A 20,171-nucleotide genomic window follows, 5' to 3' on the forward strand; every position below is an offset into this window, starting at 1 on the left:
TCTAAACAATGGGAAGAGTACTTAGGCCTCTTCAGTTTCTTATGACTGATACCATGAATTTCCCACAAGTCCCAATTATTCAATAGCTTTCAAGGCTTCTTTTGTGAACGTGAAGAAGGCTCCCAAAGTCGAAATCTATTAAGCAGTGATGTTTGCTCCCGTTTCCTTTTTCACGGACTGCCTGGCGTTCATTTCTCGGATTCTCTTTAACAGTACCTTGCCCTTTAGTCAAGTCATTTCACAGGACATGCATTTCTCTTAAAAATTCTCCCCACGTGACCAAGTAATATTGCCCAGATTTTACAAAATCATAAAGTGATTTTCAAATATCCCATGTTCCTATCCCCTGCCTCTCGCACCTTCGATTTTACTCGGACTACCTGAAACACACTGGGTGACGCATCCGCGCTCCAGCCATGCCTGAGCCGACCATTCTTGTTCAGAAGGTAACAGGGCACCTAACTACAAACCATTTGCAGAAGAGTAAGTTACAATTAACACAGAAAAATATCCTGAAGGGCCTAAATATCCTCTTTTGTGTTCTTTATTTAACCTTCATTTAAGAGCCCTTGAAATCCATTCATGCTTTCCTAAAAGATGGCTAGGGACAACTTGAAACAGATACAATTCTCTAATAAAGATACTCATTCTTTAAATTAAAAGGTACATTTTTGCAGGTTCACTAAAGACCATGAGAAGTATACAAAGGGAATAGGATGACTATTTTCAAACAGAAATCTGATATAATTCCAAACTTTCAGCATCCAAGTGGAGAAAAACTGTTCCACTGTATGTTCAACATAAAACAAAACCTAAAAAAAAAACCTATAGAAAATATTAAAATTGGTAAATTTACTAACACTGCACTTCAACTCCCTTCTCGGCATAATATAAATATGCTTTACTGAATACCACGATCTGAATCTACATACCTAAAAAAATATATAAGAGATGAACCAGTAGTTAAACACAGTCCTTTTGGAAATTTCAGTTATAAGTCCCTTGAATCTCAGCTGAAGTATATGCAGAATATTTAACGCTAAAATAAGATTCCAGTCATCAAAAACATTTTTCAATAATAAAAGCAAAATGCACACACACGGTGAAGCAAATATTGAGTTGTTCATTTTAGGGAAGTACATTGTACTTACAGGTCACCTCCCCTGCAAGAGTAAAAGACTATGAAAGATGAAAAAGATTACCTCCTGCTTTGATAAATGTGCCATTGTGACACTCTTCTATTTCAATAAGAACAACTTCAAAAAAAAGGCGAATTGGTGTGAACTGTCAGGACCCAAATAATTCTTAATGTAGATTACTAAAGTAAGCTGCTGAAAAAGCAGACATCTCAAAAGGAATGAAGACTTCCTTAGGCATATGTAATCCTAGCATGTAACTCCTTCAGAATGTAGGGCATGGACTTAAAATGTGACTCTTTACTAAGCATTTATGAAATTTGTTACTAAACTAAAATATCAATCAGGACTATTCAAGTTGCCTTAACTTTTCAAAGGATGCAAACATTTTTGGATGTGGATGATTGGAGTTATCTACTTGATAGTCAATCAGTCTTTGAAAAAATGTTGTTTTGAGTCTTGGAAATAAGACTGTGATAAAAAAAAAAAAAAAAACTATCACTATATACCATTTCCATAGATAAAGAAAGTGAATTTGTTACAAACTAAAATATCAATCAGGACTATTCAAGTTGCCTTAACTTTTCAAAGGATGCAAACATTTTTGGATGTGGATGATGGGATAAATCTACTTGATAGTCAATCAGTCTTTGAAAAAATGTTGTTTTGAGTCTTGGAAATAAGACTGTGATAAAAAAAAAAACAAACTATCACTATATACCATTTCATAGATAAAGAAAGTGAGGTTCAGTGAAGTTTAGTTACCTAAAGTCATACAGCTATTACGAATATAGAAAGAGGATGTGAGCTCAAGGCTGCATTCACCAGTCTGTGCCCTTTTTATTTTTTAAATCATGTTCCTCCCTCTCTTTTGATGTAATGTATCCCCAGCATATAATCCAAAAAACATTATTAAGAAATTAGGGAACTGTGTAGTGGGTGTAGTAAAACCTAGGGCTTCTAATTTATCTGCTTTTCTCAAACACTATAAGAAATTTTTAAAAAATTTTAATTGCTTTTTTTTGTTCTATTTGGCTTACTACTGTGGCATTTATTCATTCAACAAATATTTATTGAACAACTCTTCTTTCTACATGCTGTTTTCTACTTTTTTGGTAACAAAATACACAGTTTTAAATCAATATTATGGTTAAGGAGGTTCCCCACATTATGAAGAGCTTGCCTGATTTTAGAAACACTGCTATGAGAAACTACACTCTAAGCTCCAAAAAACTCACCTGCAAATAAGCTCTTGGAATATATCCAGTTGGCAAGTGAACGACTTTCTTTACATAGTAAGTAGTCTCTGGATTTAATGAATGTTCTTACACCTTTTACAGAATAGTCAATAACTATGTTGTACAATCAAATGATCTCTGAGGCTAATACTGATCGATAAGATATCTCTTAAGAATTTAGGTTACTTAGTCAGTTTTAAAAATTGTGTAGTGCATATTAAAATTGCCTTATGTTTATAGCATAAGTCTCTAAACTTTTTTTAACTAAGTACATAAATCAGAGAATTAGCAGTTCACCACCATGCATTCAAGTCATTATAGCTATGGATTTAAGAATAATGCCCAGAGTAACACAGATTGTCCTTGTTTATGACTTTCTTTCTAATTTTGAAAATTATGTATACCAAAAGGACTGGAACAGAAATCTTTAGCTGCCTAAGAGTTCTTTTCATTAATGAGAGTTTTGGGATTCTAATGTGAAACAAATAGATTTTTTTTCAGCTCTGTACTCTCTATCACCATTTCAATATAAAAGAATAATTCTAAAAACAACATATCTATCCAAGTTTACTTGCCAGTAAGCTTAGTCAGGGTGTGTTCCCTAATAATCTCCCAGAAACTCCTGGTTTCCATCTGGGTGATGTGACTATAAACCATCTTGACTCTGAGTATTTTCTTTTGAAGAAAATCACCTTAACTTAGATGTAGCAAATGCTTGAAGAATTCTGTCTTTTGAGTATCATTTTTAGAAAATGGCATTTGTCTTCCTTATTGTACGTCTCTCATTAAAACTTACTCATTCCTGAATCAAGTATGGAATCATGATTCAGTCTACATGCTGAATATTTAGTGGATTTAAAAAGAATTTCTTTGAAAATACAACTTTTCTGCCTTCTGAAGTTATATTAAAAGGGTCAACCATCTGGGAAGACACAGTTGAAATATCTTTTGGAGATGGAAAAGTATCCTTTGGAGAGCTAAAAATGCATAAATGTGTTTAAAATGTATCTGATTTGGGTTTCTAGCAGTTTATAAAGTAATATTCTCTAAACAGTTATGCTAATTGTTCCTAATCTTATTTTAATAAAATATAAAATACGTTTTTCCTTTTTAAGTATAGGTGATACTTAGGACTATCTCTGCTTCATTTTAGTTGCTTATTCACTTAATTTCCTCTCAGATCAGCCACTTCTTACCTATAAAAACCCTTTTCAAGTTACCTAACTTTTCTGTGCCTCAGTTTTTTTCACCTGTGAAATGAGAAATAAAACCAGTACGTCACAGTGCTGTTTTCAGAATTGTAAGATGCCTTACTACAGTGCCTGGAACAGAGTAAGTGCTATGTAAACATTAGTTACGCTAATTTATTGAACAAACTCTATATAACACAGGGCACAGAGCAGAAACAGCTGTGAACAAACAACCATAAATATATAATGTCAGGAGTGACAGGTTCTTGAGGAAAAATACAGCAAGGTAAAAGTATAGAGAATGAGAGCAGTGGTATCTTTTATAGGGAGGATACAATAACCTGTCTGATAAAGACATTTTTTAGTGAGAGCAAAGGACATGGATGCCTGGGGCAATGAGAATCCTAGGCAGGGAGAAGATAAAATACCAGGGCCCTGATGTCCGGGGCACTGGACAGGTATGAGGAACAAAAAGGGCGGGTGGCTGGAGCAGAGACAACAGGGCAGAGACTGGTAGGAGAAGAAGTCCTAGAGGCTGAGGGTGGGGAAGAGAGGAGTACCTACCAAGGAGAATATCGCTGGCCAGGTTAGAGACTCTGGATTTTTGTCTTGGTGAGACAGGGTGTCACTGGAAGGCTTTGATAGCACGGTGACTGGAGGAAGGAAAACAGGAACCTGCTGCACTAGTCAGGACCACAGATGATGGTGGCTTAAACAAGGTGGCAGGGGTAGAACTAGTTTAATAATTCTAATATGCCTCTCCACTTTGCATTCTCCCTAAAGATATTCCTTTAACTGGTATTTAGTGAACACCTACTAAGTAAGGCATTGGGCTGGGTCATTTTACAGATGTTCTCTCTTACCTTAGTAAGGTGCAGACCCTTAGAATAAATAGAGTCAGATTAGGATATTAAAGCTCCAAAGAATGTTTAAAATCATCTATTGCAAACAGAAGATGTGGAGTTAGAAATCCAGAGAGACTGAATGATTTACCCAAGATCGTACAGCAGTTAATTCAAGAAAAGAGCTTGAGGCTCGGGTCTTCTTACTTTACAGAACAGGACATTCAAAATCTGTTTCTACTGACTTTTAAAAAGTCACTTACTGCGCCCTTATTTATTTTCCTTTGCCTCTTCTAATTTAAAAATGACAACAGCAAAACTTCTTTTAAACGTGTTCTCATTGGGTTAATATTTATGAGTCATTTCGAAAAGGAGTATTTTTGACGTTGCTAAAATAACTCATTACCTTAGGAAGTCTATATAAATGACTACTGCCATAACCTATTCTGTCACTGATAGAAATACCACTGACTTTCTGTGATTACTCTAGCTTGCCAATCACTGACCAAAATAACTCCTATATTAAAAACAGTATTTGTCAGATTCGAGAATAGGCTCAGTCTGCCTTAGCAAGAACCAGCGATTATGACAACTTAATATACTGCCTGTTCCCAGGGAAAGCAGGACATAACACCGAGTCATTCTTAGGACAAAGGATTTGGAACTGTGAGGAATATTTAATGTTTAAAGTAAATCAGAAGCTTCCTATGAGATATTTCCAACTACTGTATTTTCTTAATTTTGTATACCTCAAAGAAATTAAAGAGGAGATAAATCTTGTTGAGGATAAAGCAGAACTTGATAAAGAACTCCCTAATCTGTGTCCTCTCTGAGTCTAAGTGATGAGGAAGGTACCTTGTTATGAAATACTCCTCCCTTCCCACAAATCAAGTTTGTATCTGAATTTTGGTTCTTCAGAGTCAGCACTAAACTTCACCCTTCTAGAGAGCCCAAAAGCAGGACTGCCGAAAGGCTACAGCTTTCTTTTTTCTCTTGGAAAACTTGGAAGAGATTTTAAGGCCGTGAAGAGCTGAAATACACCCCTGGCCTAGTAAGAACATTTTATCAAACTGACCGTTGGAGAGCCAGCTTGTTTCTGAGATTGGCAATAGAGCTTCTTGTGACATAGTAAGTGTGAAAAGAGCCATTTCCCAATCATTTTGTTCATTCCATGCATATTAGGAGAGAAAAAAATTCAACCGAGGGTCAATTCTCCCCTAAGAATCCTTTAGTTTAATTATGACCACGGTATATTAAATGTCTGTAAGACATCCATCCACATTAGCTCTGCCGCTCCTGCTCTCCGCAGTGAAAGAGAGGAAACACTTTTACTACTAAAAAGACAGAGAGGATGCTCGTATGGTTCTAAAACATGGTTAAACATTCAATTTAACCAATACAAGGTCACTGTGCTTCTTGTAAATGAACATCTCCTCGCTGCTAATTTTGTGCTATTTTACCTCTCATTAAAAAAAAGTAATTCAGGTTAAACTCAGCTGAACAGGAAAAAGCTCTTGATATTTTGAAGCATTTTCAAACAATTACTTTGACAGGAGCCCTTGACAGTTAAATGACTCCATTAAATGATGTTATAGAAGACACATAATGGTTTTTAGTGAAATATTGAAATCAACCACACACGAGGAAAAACGAGTCACAGGCGCTATGGGTCTATTTGAATAATAGCATCTTGCTTACGAACCTCAGTGGAGTCCGTAATTTGTGATAACCATGCAATCGACTAGTTAGCTGGTATGATTACGAGTACGTTTCCCATTTTAGTGTTCTCTTCATTTTGGGGTTTTGCTTTTGTTGGTTTTTCACTGGAGAAACCAATACGAAAGCTGGCAACAATTCCCTCCTATATTCGTATGATATTTTAGAGTTAGGCAATTAGTTGCTGCCCCACAAATGAAGTCTTCCTCTTTCCTTTTTCCCATTTACTGAATGAGATTCTTTCACAAAGTAAAAAATCAGCGAAAGGCAAGAGCCTGCTGCCTGAGAACGTGTGAATTCACTGTACGCCAGTGTTTCCTCCATCCGTGGGATTCAATATTCCTTTTCTTATTTTATGGATCGAATGTGAGATAGTATCAAGGGTTTTACATGTTTTCTCATGACTAACAACTGAAGTATGCACTGAAATAACAAAACGGGTACTGTTCAATTTCCTTTTTAATTCAATTCCAATATAAGTGAGAGTGCCCTTGTGATGGATGGTGAAATCCGGCTTATTATAAAACTCTGTTTTCCGGAGAAGAGGAGGAGCTAGAAGTCTGTGTAGACTTAAAACATGTGGGTTAGGAATGGGTGGGGACACTCGGATTGAAGGTATGAGTCAGAAGAACAGGAATGTCCTTCATCTTGTTGGTCTGGCAAGCGGGGTGAAAGGTCAGTGGTAAGCATACTGGGTGTCAACGCTTGGATCTCTACACATTGTGTGCAGCTGCGTGTCCTAATTCTTCCAAGCAGGTGAGATACAACCTCCACCATGGTCCCACTGCTCCCTGCATTTATATTTATCGTCATCCATTAATTGTCTATTTACACTTTAATTGCCTATTGACATGTCTGCTCCCCACTAGACAGTCACCGCTTGAGGACAGAGAGTCTTTTCATCTTGCATCCCCTAACACTTCTGAGCCATAAAGCTATTTGATAAATGTACTTTTGAACAAATATGCTTTTAACTCCTTCAGCTGATCGTGAAAACAAGTGGGAAAAGCCAGATAACTTAAAAATGTGATACTCGTTAAAGGAAAGTCCAAATAGATACACAGAAAGCTGCCTAAATTAGACAGTACCTATGACCTTGCTGACTCAAAGTATGGTCCATGGACAAGCAGCACTGCCATCACCTGGGAGCTTTATAAACTCGGGCCCCACTGCAGAGCCCCGGAATCAGAATCTGCATTATAGCAAGATTCCCCAGGTGACTTCTGCACAGTGAGATTTGAACAGTGTTTACCTGGAATATATGACTACTATGACCGAAGTAATGACGATGTGTACATGATGGAGAAAAAGAAGACCATGGCAATGTGATTAATACAGAGGTCTGATGAGAAAGTTTTAGAGCTCTCTCAGGACCGTCACTTAATGCTCACAGGCAGGAAACTCACTTATATCAGTTCCCTTGGAACCCTTTCTAGATCCTTCTTCACGCTCTTTCCTGTTTAAAGACACAGCTGCCCTTAACGATTATCTTTTCTCCTCGGCGCAAAGAGCGTATTTATCGTCAGCATGCTGACATTTGCAGGAGTTTTGGCTTTCTCCACCAAAAATATGGATGATTGAAAGGATATTGCTGACACCTGAATAAGAAATCCAATGACTCTGAGCTATGTAAATTTAATTATTTCCTTTAATTTTTTTTTTTTTTTTTTTTTTTTTTTTTTTTTTTTTTTTTTTTTTTTTTTTTTTTTTTTTTTTTTTTTTTTTTTTTTCCAGAAATCTCTTTTTCTTTTCCTCAGCTTTGGAGAAGACCTGGCAATTTTCATTTAAAAGAAATACAAGTCAGCAGTGGTTCACCGAACAGGCTGACACGCAATTTCAAAGGGGGAGAGGCGCTGTGTCTTTAATCTAATTTGTGCTCTCAATTCCCAGTTAATGTATCTAGGGACTCTGGTGTATGCTTTTACAAGGAGACATCTGTGATGCAGAGTCCAGCTTGAAACATGGGTGAAAAATTAGTCTGGATTCTTGTCGCTGCCCTACAACACGATATATCTATATATACTCACAGATGTAGAAATATTCCCGGCCTGGCCTGAATTCAAATCCTAGAGAAAAGGGTGTGAAGAGCTGGAATTTTTCAGAGAACTTCAGTGGTCCGTTTGGAGAGTGAGGCCGGTTACATTCCCATCTCTTGAAGCCTTTGGAAGTATGGTCGCAGGCACTGTAGCCATCAAAGTTCACCATGTAGAGGACATAACGCTCGGTCTTATCTTCAGGGACCGAGTCCTCATAGTGAGGGCAGAAAACATCCAGGTAGTCATTGATACAGACGTCGATGTGGTAGTCACCCCTCTGGAATCTGTTGGAAGAAGGAAAAGCTGGGATTACTCATAGAGGAAGGGCTTTCTTTTTGGAATCGGTGGTTGAATCTGTAATAAAATGCCAGGACTAAAAGATTTATTATAAGTTGTTTTTGTTGCATGCCATTGTGATTCCAGGCCTGCTTTGAAATGTTAGTTCCAAATCGAAGCGACAAGAAGTCGTCTTACAGAGGAATTCTATTATATTTGTTTCAAAATACCCTACAAATGGAACCCTTCACATTCATTTTAAGTAGTAAAGATAATGGTATGTTGTTTTCCTTTTGTTCTTCAAATGACATATATTGAAGCAAAGCATATTTCTAAAATAGTTTCATTTAATAAATGTTTTTGAATAAGTAATTTAAAGAATAAGTGATTGAATTGTTTTTGTTATAACTGAGACTTCTCAATTTTCTATGCAAATCAAGAGAAGTAGAGTCATAAAATTGAGAGAATTAAAATCATAAAATTTAAAAGTTGGAAAGGAAACCCTTAGAATAATACTTCCACTTGAGAGAAAAATAAAAAATCTAAGGCATAATGATGAAGTGGTGAGTGACTGAGCTAGACCTGGAATGAAGACTTTGGAACCTAGTTAAGCATTTCCCTTAGTAAATCTGCTTATGTCACAAACTTATTTTGGCTGATCTTGATGTTCTATCCCTGTCTATATTAAGAATATTGAAGCTATTTAAATCAAATGACATTTCCCGTTTCTTTAAATTTTATAACTTGCATTCTAGAGCTAGACTGATGAGTAGTGAAAGTAACAAGCCAGATGAAAACAGCAAAAACCAGGGCCACGTCATCCTGAAATAGTTAAAATGCACGAACACACACACAACACTGCGCATATCACACATTGTCTGCTTCAATTGTTATCTTACAAAAGTTTTGTTTATTTGTTTGAACTAATATGCCTTTCCCCATCAACTGACAGTATTTCTCAGGACCTAGTGACGTGCAACACAGGCGCTATGCATACAACTTTCTAAAATCAGGGTGGAAAACCTACAATCCCTTCTGCTTTTAGCTGGTGAGGAAATTCTTCTCTGCACTCTTAGAAGGCTCATCATAAAACTGTGTTACTGCTGAAATATAACGCCCATGAAGTCATATAATCTTCAAGTCAGACAGTCTCAGAGTGAACACTTCCCAGTGATTGTGAGCTAGTCTATTCCATTTTTGGACTTCTCTAAGTGTTAGAAAGTTTCTTCTTATATTGAGCATAAATCTGCTTCTGTGTAATTTCTTTCCAGTGATCCTACTTCTGCCTCCTGAAACTACAAAGAACAAATCTAATTCTTCCAGCAGGTAGTCCATAAAACATACGGAGATGTCAGTTATGTCTCTCCATATCCTCCTTTCCCCAGACTTGAAAATCCTGATTCCTTTGGTTATTTTTGGTATAGTCCCCAGGCTCCTCGCCATTCTTGCTTCTGGACCCTCCTCTTGTCCCCCAGTGTTCTCCTGAAAATGCAGCATCGACACGTAACAAAGACCTTGCACAGGTGGTCATGACCAATGTTCAACCCAGCAGAAATACCACCTTCACTCTGGATGCTGAAATTCATTGCCAAAGCCAACTTCCCTTTCTGAGATAAAACATGGGAGAAGTGGAAACACTAATTTTGAGTGAGTAGACCTAGATTTAAAGATTCTGCAACAGGTTGAATGGGACAGTCATAAACCATCCAGAGCCTCAGTTTCCTCACATATAAACTGGAATAATAATGAGAATCTGATCTCACATGGCTGCTTCATGTCTTAGATAAGGAAATGTATGAAAAGCACCATGGGAATGTAAAGCATTGTTACTATTATCAGGATAGACTGAAGCATATTAAAGTGCTAAAAAATAAAATGTTAACTTTTAAACAACAGCAATAAGAGCATACGACAGAATGAAAAATAAAATGTTTCCCTTTTTAGAAATCCAAAAAGAAAGAAAATCATATAGAAATCCTAAAGTCTGTCCTCAAATACCAAATGATCTAAAGAAACTCCATTTGACCCATGCTTTTGAAAAGCAGCATGCTGATTTATATACAAGGAAATAAGGGAAGATGACCAGATCACTTTCTGGTGAGAGGATCTCAAAATACATAACCATTTTTAAAAACCAAAAACCCTCAAGAAGTATTTATTTCTGTGTATTTACAATAATCATGGAACTAGGTTTACTTTTTCTTCATTACAGGCAGACAACAATTTGTCAAGATGCAAGAAAAGCCTGTGTTGCTTTTAAAAGATTTTTGAACATCAAGGTAACATCACTGCCAAAGTACAAAGAAAAGACACTGCAATGTTCAGATAAAAGGGTGCTGGGCTATGAATCATCAGCACTCAGAGTAGCCTGACAAGTTCTGGATGAGAGCCAGACAAGAACTGCAGCAGAAGGCAATGCCCAGATGCACTTTCTATTATTATATTATTATTATAGATTTTAAAGACATTCCAGGGGGATGTTTCTCCTTTACCTAAGAGTCTGTCATTTTAGCTCTTACTAGCACACCTGACACTGCTGAAAAGTGAAACCAAAAATAAAAACCACAACTGTCCGGACGCTCTGTTATTATTTTATTCTCCAAATCGTCATTGTTTTCTGACACCTCAAATTTAGCTTTCCTTTCCAACTTTTATCCTTGTTAATACTGCTAAAATTTTAATAAAACAAATCATGAAATTGAAGACCCATTTTACATTAGGTTGACCTTTCTGGTGACATTTTACTTTGTGTGGGGGTGGTTAAGTGAATCGCTGTGGAAACTATTTTATAAATATGACTGCTCAGGAATTAGTAACTCTACCCTTTATTTCTATGACAAAGTAAAGATGATGATTCGCATAGAACTCCTTTACACTTTTGTTTCAGATCTTTAATCTACATAAATTAGTTGACTAACATAAATTTCAAAGGAGGGCCAATATAAATAAAAACAACGATAAACTGGAACTTGTAAAAGGCATCTGTGTAATGTAAAAGGTACAATCCAAAACAAAGTTTAGGGTTAAATATTCTATACTATCCCAAATCATGCTCTCTGGCTACAAAGTAGCACTGAACTATTCTTTTCTGGCCTTACTGTGAAGAAGCACATATGTATGGCTAATATTATTGAATGCTTATCATGTTACATTCATGATCTCAATTTAATCTCCATCACAAATCCCACAGAATGACAGTTTGTACACCATTTAAAGATGAGAAAACTGAGATTAAGAAGTCAAGCTATGTGCTCAAGGTTACACAACTAGTAAAAGTTGGAGGCAGAATTCAAACCCAAGCAACCCAAGTTCTGACCCCCGAACTGAAGCTCTTCACTATTTCACTTCCTGAGAGTAAACTGCTAATGTCAAGTTCATAGGTCTAGTTTGTATCCCCCAGAAAAGTGATTCTCATTCTTGATGGGGTTTCATTTCATTTGTCATTCACTGGTGCAACAGATATTTGCTGCATTCAGATGTGCTATGTTATGGCTTTCTGTACATTGCCATGTGAAATTCTCAGTGGATGGTTATAATTAGTTTCATCTGACCAATGAGGAAATGAATTTCAGAGAAGTTGCTATTCTCTGAGTTCAATTTTTTTCATAGGAAATAAGTAGAGTTAGGATTTCAACCTATGATGTCACACGGTTCTGATGCATGTTCTCTTTCCTCTTAACCACAATGGTTCCAAAAGCTTACCAGTTGCAATTCCCCTCATCCAACAGATACTCTCTTCCCCACTAGGCTGACCCCACATTCCTAAACGGAAAGCTAAAGGGTGCACCAACATTTATCCTCAACCTCAGGTCACAGGGTTAGCTCCCGAATCACACACATCGTTCCAGGCTTTCACGGAATAAAGTGCTGTTAGCCTTCACGTAAAGAAGTCGGGGTTTTTTTTTTTTTTTTAACCCCATCAAGAAACAGCTTTCATGAGCTTTAGCTCATATTCAATGAGCAGATTCACACCTGAGAAGAACGATTCTACATGCCAATATTAACAAATACCATGGGTAGCCTGGCCACTGTTTTAATACATTTGTAAATTTCTTGGAAATTTTCTTGTAATGTGTCCTCTTTACTCCTTATTCTTAACCCCATCCTTTGAATCTGTGGACCTCTACCTCTCTGAAATCACCATATATTATGAACATATTACCAATAAGCCAGCAATAATTACAATACAATCTCTACTAAAGTATCACAGTGGTTTATAACGTAAAAGCATGCATAGTTATCATACTTAGAAAAATGACTGTGTTGAAGAAAAATGATTCCTACACTGACTGTATCTCACAAAACAAAAGTCTCAGGTGCCAGGAAAACATCAAGTATGCAGAGAATGATGGCCCTTGTTCTCCACTGGGTTGCATGGCTACTTAGATCAATGCTCCATATAAAATATAATAGTATATTTTTCTGTTATGGTAAGAATACACTGCACATATTTATCAAAAGTTAGCAGCATACTGATTGAGAATGTCATATATATTATGAAAGGGTCATTTAGTTAATTAAAATGCATAAAAGTTAGCATGGAAACTAGTTCTTTGTAATCAACTTAATTACCAAAAATGAAATATGTACCTTATAATAGTTCTCAATGATACAGAGGCTGCCTGGATGGTTGGAATAAAACACATTTGGGGGCTATTGATAGCAAAAATAACAACCAAAATTGAGATTTGAGCTAGAAAGTCTACATGCAGACGCATGCTTGCCTAAGTATGTCTTCAGTGTTTACCCGATGACTCTCCACAGCAATTCTGATTGTAAATTTAAAACTATTATTAATTTTTCTCCTTATTTAACCTGTCTGGAGAAAGTGAATCATGACTTAAGTCTCGGAATTCAAATGAAATAAAGACAATAGAAGTAAAAGTGGACAATTTACCTTTTCATTTAGTTATCGGCAATGTATCCCCTCAAATTTCTACTGAGACAGGAACCAAAACGTTGTTTCATGACCATAGTTAACCTGAACCATAAGGATTTTGATCCTCCTAATTTATTTACAAACTTGGGTCCCTCCACAGGAGACATCTAGTATTTGAATATTCTAGTCCTTTGCTTCAAGTGGAAGTTCTCAACTTCCTCTGCCCTTGGTTCTTCTTTGCTATGGCAAATAGGCATCACCCAGTTTTCTTTCTCAATAGATGTTTTTTTTTTTTTTTTTCATGGCATTGACCTTACTTCCTCCTCTACTGCCATATGCTCTCGTGTTGTGGATACTGACAACTGAGGAGGCCAAGTCCAAAGGACACATGGGCAATGCCTTGGGTTTCAGGCTGCAGCGGAGCAGCATCAAATCATCCTTCTCTGAGTTCATCTTCAGCCGCTTCTCCCTGCAGTGTTCCTCCCCTCATTCCATCCTCATTTGCTAAAGCCAAAATGCATTTTATTTTAGTAGCTGGAAAAGGAAGGGTATGGTGCATATTTAAAACGTTCCAAATTGGCCTTTAGCATATGTTGCTGGCACAGCAGAGCACCTGCTTCCAGGGAAATATGTACTGAGGTATTTTATCAAGCAGCTCCTGAGTGAAGTTTCTTCATTCCATAAATATAGAAACAGCATTACTGAAAGGAGGCAGAGTGGTTATTAGAGGATAGGAAGCTGTGAGACACTTTATCCCCCTTTCATGTAATGTTTTAAAGGATTCAATAATGAAAATGTTATTTCTCATGAACTAGCTAGTTGATTATTACATTTTAAATGTATTTTAATCTGTCAAAGAGGTGATCATTTTAATATTCCTATTAGAACAGAACTATAATGTCACTTCTTTAATTAGAAGGCAACTTAATATATTACATTCTGAAATTGAAATGTAAAGGATATGATTTATGGTCAAAGATTAAGCAAATCTGTCAGCTTAGGGTTCCTCCCAAATTTTAAACTAAATCTAGAGTGAATATATCTTGGCAGCACTATCTTTCAATTCTACCATTATTGGTTTAAAGGCTAATTTCAGAATAAGATGTCTCTTTTTAACCAGAAGAATTTCTCATTTGTCCTGAAGGGCCTAATGGGCCCTGCAATAGACATGGGATTTGGTTTAGAAATATGTCTTGTGAGGAGATGGGCAGGACGGCAGTCTCCGTTGCATAACACATCTCTTCTTGTCTCCTTCTGTTATGCCTTTCAGCACAGAATGCAAGCCTTATGGCTTTCATATCCTAAATCTGAAGATGCTCTTTTTCGTTGTTTTCCTGCAGAGGTTAAAGCATGGCATATAAATAGTGAATCAAACTGGGGCTAAATAATAACAACATCACCAGGGGCTGACTTAAAAATTTGCTTTAATGATTTTAAATGTTTCTTCTCTCTCGTGGGCTGAAATATGTCTATCTTTCAAATATACTGGTAATTTGCCTTCATTTTCAGCTCTGAGATAGTCAGTCACAGACAGTTTCACTGTCACCAGGGCAATTGTTAAGGCCGAATGACGTATACAGTACATAATGACCGAAACGCATCATTTCAGGAAGTCTAATCCTGCTCTTCTAGGCTCTGGAACACACCAATAATAACTAAAATTCCCACAGAATTTACAAGCTCAAAAAAAAAAAAAACTACTCAAGGATGAATTTCAGAGATGTTTCCTACTTACTCTTTTGCAGCTGAAATGCTGTATATTACAACACATACATTTTCACCCAATGAAGCACAGGATAGTGACAAAGTATTTAGAACCCAGAGTTGGTGCTCTATTTATCCATTAATGCAAATTCCAGTAAAGTTCTTACACTTGCATGCTTTGGTAATAATAAATTCTGTAGCATGAGAGCTTTGCTTTGAGTTCAATAAACTGTTGGCAATGAAAATTAGACATAATTTATTTGGCCAGCTATTTAGAATTCATTAGTGGTTTAGTATACTAACCTGTCACTTTTTTCCATGCATGCCTGTGTGAATGTACTTAAGCAAATGATTTAAAAATCTCACATTTATTACTAATATTCAGATCAAATAGATGGATAAAAATTTCCAATAGCTTTTTCACTTGTTGCTTTTCTAGTACAAGTCACATCAGTCTGAATGACTTTTTAAAATTAGTATCTCCCAGGAGGAATACCTGTTTCAAATACAGGGCCTGCAAATGTTCTCTGTTCCAGTGTTTTAACTCATTTGGAGTTTGTTTTATTAGCTTGACTAAGGCGCTCCAAAGGAAACAAAGCATTAAATTGGCAGAACCTAAACAAGACTTTCCTTTGGGAAGGGACTGGGAGATTTGGGTGACAGTCTAATTGCTTCTAAGCCCTCACAGAGGCCTCGGGCATGGAGTAAGAATGTGTCAACATCAACAGGCCAAGTCAGACAAGGAATTAACCAGGCAGAGTTCTGCAGACCCAACAATTACAAATCACTTCAACTGGTTTCCAAAAAGGGATTAAAATAAATAAAGAATTATTGTCTGGCAATCAGTATATGTCCTAACAGAGGTCATTTCCACAATGCAAAATAGGCTTTTTTTTGACTCCCACTGGCCAGAAGCTTCCTGACAAGCTGCCCTTCATGCCCCGCGTTATCCAGAGTTTTACCTCGTGTCAAGCACACAGAACAGAGCACCTGTTACATACACACAGATTCAAAAGCAGAAACAGGAAATCATCGAACAGGTTATCCAGCCACTGTCCTAGGGGAAAAGGATTAAACAAACTGATTCTGTTCAGGGGATGCGGGAGTCAATCAAACAAATAAGCCACCTGCCAAACTGCTCACACACAGGTAGCCCTTTTGTATCTTACTGGGATGGAGTTACCCAGTGGAATTTCAGGTTATTTCTAGTTTCAATATCAAAAACATAACCAAAGTACTCTAATAAATGTCCTTTCCATTAACCAACTTAAATAATGATTTAATAGTTCTTACGTACTGGTACGCAAAGAGTGAAATACATTTTTGTATTATGGCTTGATGATAACTTACTGGAATCATTAAATTTGGTTCTGACATTTCAAAAACTATTATTAAACAAACAATAAGCTGAAAGAAGGGAAATAAATGTTTTACAGCTTTCTTTGATCTTCATAAGACAAGGGGACACATATTTGGTAATGCTAAGGCACAATAATAATAAATGTTTCATACAAAGTTTTAGGATATAAAGCAGACTTTGTTGCTATTTCTATGTAAATTGGCATGTGAGCAGTTACTTTTATTTGGTTGGTTAGAACCCTGTGAGCAGTTGGATAAAAATCTGGGACAAGGAAAGAGGCTAAGGGGAGAGAGAAGAAATCTGGTATCGTTAGACATTAGGTGGTACGTATAGTCATAAAAAAGCATTTATTCAAGGTAAATGCATTGATTTAGAAAACTGTACCAGCACTGAAAGCAAATCACTGCAATTAATTTTACTATAATATTTTTATGTAGACTCTTTTTTAACTAATATAGTACAGAGCTCCTTGAAAATAGTGCTGGTGTTTACCCATCTCGGTATCCCTAATACTTAGTACAGTATGTGCACATAGTAGTGACTTGATAGATGTCCAAAGAAGGGTAATTATAGCTGGAGGATATTGGAAGCAATGCTTAACAGGAACACTGTGTGAAGTGCCCAATCATCCCCTTCTGTGTTCTGGAACCCGCGTCAAATTTTGAGAAGAGCTAAATAATATTATAAACAAAGGCCAAGATCAGGAAAGAAAATAATGGCCAACTGCAAAAAGAAAAATGATAATCAGGACTGTTGTTCAAGCAATGCTAGAAAATTATGCCTAGCCAAATAGACAACTTAAGCACCTAAGGCAGAATGAAAGTTTCTCTCTTGTCATTAAGTCCTCTATTCAATTACCATTTATCGGGGTAATTAAACACTGGAAAGTGATGCCAGGCTAATTGTTAGATTATGATAATTACATGTCTTTGCTATGCTACAGCTGATCAAAATAAGATGTGGTCCCGTGCACTTAGCTAAAGCTGCTCTGTAATCGTCAGACTTTCGTAGAGCACTAGGCCATTTATTACTAATTCATTACAAATCATGCGGAGAAGCTTATTATTTGTAATGTTTCTTCTCCCCTACTCCCCCCACACACAGTCTCCTGGAACAAGACTCCCAAAAGGTTAAGCACAAACTGCTGCCTCTCATTGGCCCATTTCCATCCCAATTACACAGCTGAGCGGCATTAGGTGCCTCTATTTGAGAGGGTTCATCAGACTGCTTCACAAAGTCCTGCAACCGCCTATCACATCCAAGCCTCCCTTTCAGCCCCTGCCAACCACTGTTCTGCTCTGAGCTGTGTCCCAGCAACCATGACTTGACAATCCAGAGGACCTTTGGGTTCTGAGGCTCCCTCCTGCTCAGGTCAGGCCCAGACCAGGCTGGGATATACCCAGCATTTGCTCCAGTTAGCAGGAGGCACAGGGAGCACAGGTCACACCTCGCCTGCCAGGATATCCAGTCTCTTCCTCACGCCAGGGTCAGGAAAGAAAAGCAACTTTCTCAGGAACCAACTAGAGTCACCTCAAGGCTACCAAATAATGAGTCAAATCTCTGTAGAGAAGACTAGAACTAATCCACTGTCCTTAGCACTTCTGAGGGTTAGAAATCTCTCTTTCCATCCTCCTAATAGCCACTCCAGGTCACTGCTGGATGATAGGAAGGCAAACTGGTATTTGAGAATCTTCATTTGGCTTTATCCTGACACTTCTCATTATCAGAATGTGTGCACATGGGCCACTGCGAGGTGGAGGAAGCACAGAGCATCAGGTTAAAAAAGTTTAATAACCACTACAAAGTTCATGTCATGGTATGGTTCTCTCTTTTAGGATCTGTTTTCTCCTATTATTTGGGTAGTGTTATACACTAAATGTTTGTGTCTCCACTTCTCAAATTCGTATATGGAAGCCCCCACCCCTAATGTGACTGTATTTGGAGACAGTACTTTTATGGCGGCAAGTTAAATGAGGTCATAAAGGGTGGGGCCTTGATCCAATAGAATTAGTGTCCTTCTAAGAAGGGACCCCAGAGACTATCCCCTCTCTTCTCTACCATTATGTGCCTCTGCAAGCCAGGAAGAGAACTTTTACCAGACACTGACACTGGGGGACTTTGATCTGAGACTTCTAACCTCCAGAAGTGTGAGATAAGTTATATTGTTTAAGCCACCAAGTCTATGGTATTTTGTTATGGCAGCCTGGGCAGACTAATCCAGGCAGTTTAAAATTTAATTAATTAATGGTAGAGTTGGGGGTGGGGTGGTATTGAATCAGGTTACTGCCAGGGATATAAAGGATCAATGAGAAACAACAAGGTAATAATGGCCAGGAAGGAAGAGAATAATGGGGAGCGGAGAGAGCAGAGTTCAGCTGATGCTGGCACCTCGACACGCTGCACGTGGGAGACACTCAATACCCATCTGCTCTTCTTAGCAAATGGCTGGTCTGCGGGGAGAAGGCACATTATTTTTCTAAGTAAGGATAGTTCCACCTCTGAAACTAACTCATGGCACCATGAAAACGACTGTATTATCACTCAGCAACTGTGTTATCTCACTGTTTCAGCAAGGCTTTCGCCCAAAGATAGAATGAAAGGTGTTACAGAAAAGTCACATACTCCATTTTACCCTTCCTTGACCCTGGAAATTAAAACAGAATATGCCACAGCCTTTCAAAAATCATATTAAGTGCATTCTGGGGACAAGACAAACTGTGAGGTACCTCTGTTAACACCAGAATACATAAAACTATCATTTTATGTACGCATGTACTGGTGGCCTGTGGCTTCAGACTGGGGAGCTGGGGAACAAAGGTACTTTAGTTCATCACATAAAAATGGTTTTGCACTACTTAGTATTATTATTTCCTCCCCACATTCATTAAAAGGATACTCGTTCATTCAGCTGGATCCTCTATTTACTTTTATAGCCTGGACCACAGAAAGATATATGCAAGAATAATGCAAGTGTAAAAAATAAGAAACTAATTGCTCTATCCCAAGGAAACATTAGGGGAAGAAAAAATAAACAATTCACCATTTATTTTTTAGAAAAAAATCCCAGTGCTTTAGGGGTTCTAAAGTGCTCTAATATCTCTACTTAAATGCTTCTCCACGTCGATGGCAGAGAATATAGTTGTTGTTTACCCCTTCCCCTTTCATTTTAATAAGCTCTACTTTCAAAGTGTCTACCTGGGAAAAGAACCATAATTCAAAGCATATGCACATGACCCTCCTCTTGAACTTTCAGAATTTTTGGTCCCACTACAAGCTCTGAGTGAGCCACTTGCGGGACTGTGAGGTTTCAGAGGGATGCTTAGTGCCAGGACATAAAGACAATGAAATAAGAGGGTGATAAAGGGCACTCCATGCTGGCTGACAACTCAGCACCCTGAAAGGACAGGGTCACAACTGGCTTTCTTCAGCACTCAGAAGTACAATCCCAGATCCCAAAGTTTCTTTCACATGCACATTAACTTGGTATTGCTATCCAAATGGTTCAAGTCCAAAAGAGAAAGAGAATGTGAGCTACTTCGGAATTATAAGTGTTGATGAGCTGGGTCAAAAACAACAAAGGCACGAATGAAACCTAGAGGAGCCATTAAACAAGCCTGGGTCTTAGCACAGAATCTGTATCCAATGTGAGGATAACTGTGACTCTATCTCACTGACTGACACATTTACAGAATAGGGTAATTTCACTTACTGATGTTTTAATTCAACATCTAGGTATCTACTCTGTGCATGTCAAATATTTAATTAAAATCATAACCCATTTTGCAGTCTAAAAC

General features: G+C 37.5%; 1 protein-coding gene across 2 annotated transcripts in view; it reads right to left on the reverse strand.

Moving 5' to 3' along the window:
* Nucleotides 1-20,171, reverse strand: part of EFNA5 (ephrin A5) — a 271,610-nt gene that overhangs the window by 37,584 nt on the left and 213,855 nt on the right. For both annotated transcript variants that reach the window (XM_006913271.1, XM_015590368.2), the window contains exon 2: nt 8,150-8,442. In XM_006913271.1, coding sequence (XP_006913333.1) covers nt 8,150-8,442 — 293 coding nt within the window. The remainder of the gene's footprint in view (nt 1-8,149; nt 8,443-20,171) is intronic.

The sequence above is a fragment of the Pteropus alecto genome, unplaced genomic scaffold (genome assembly GCF_000325575.1).
Source record: "Pteropus alecto unplaced genomic scaffold, ASM32557v1 scaffold20, whole genome shotgun sequence".
In the NCBI taxonomy this organism is placed as follows: domain Eukaryota; kingdom Metazoa; phylum Chordata; class Mammalia; order Chiroptera; family Pteropodidae; genus Pteropus; species Pteropus alecto.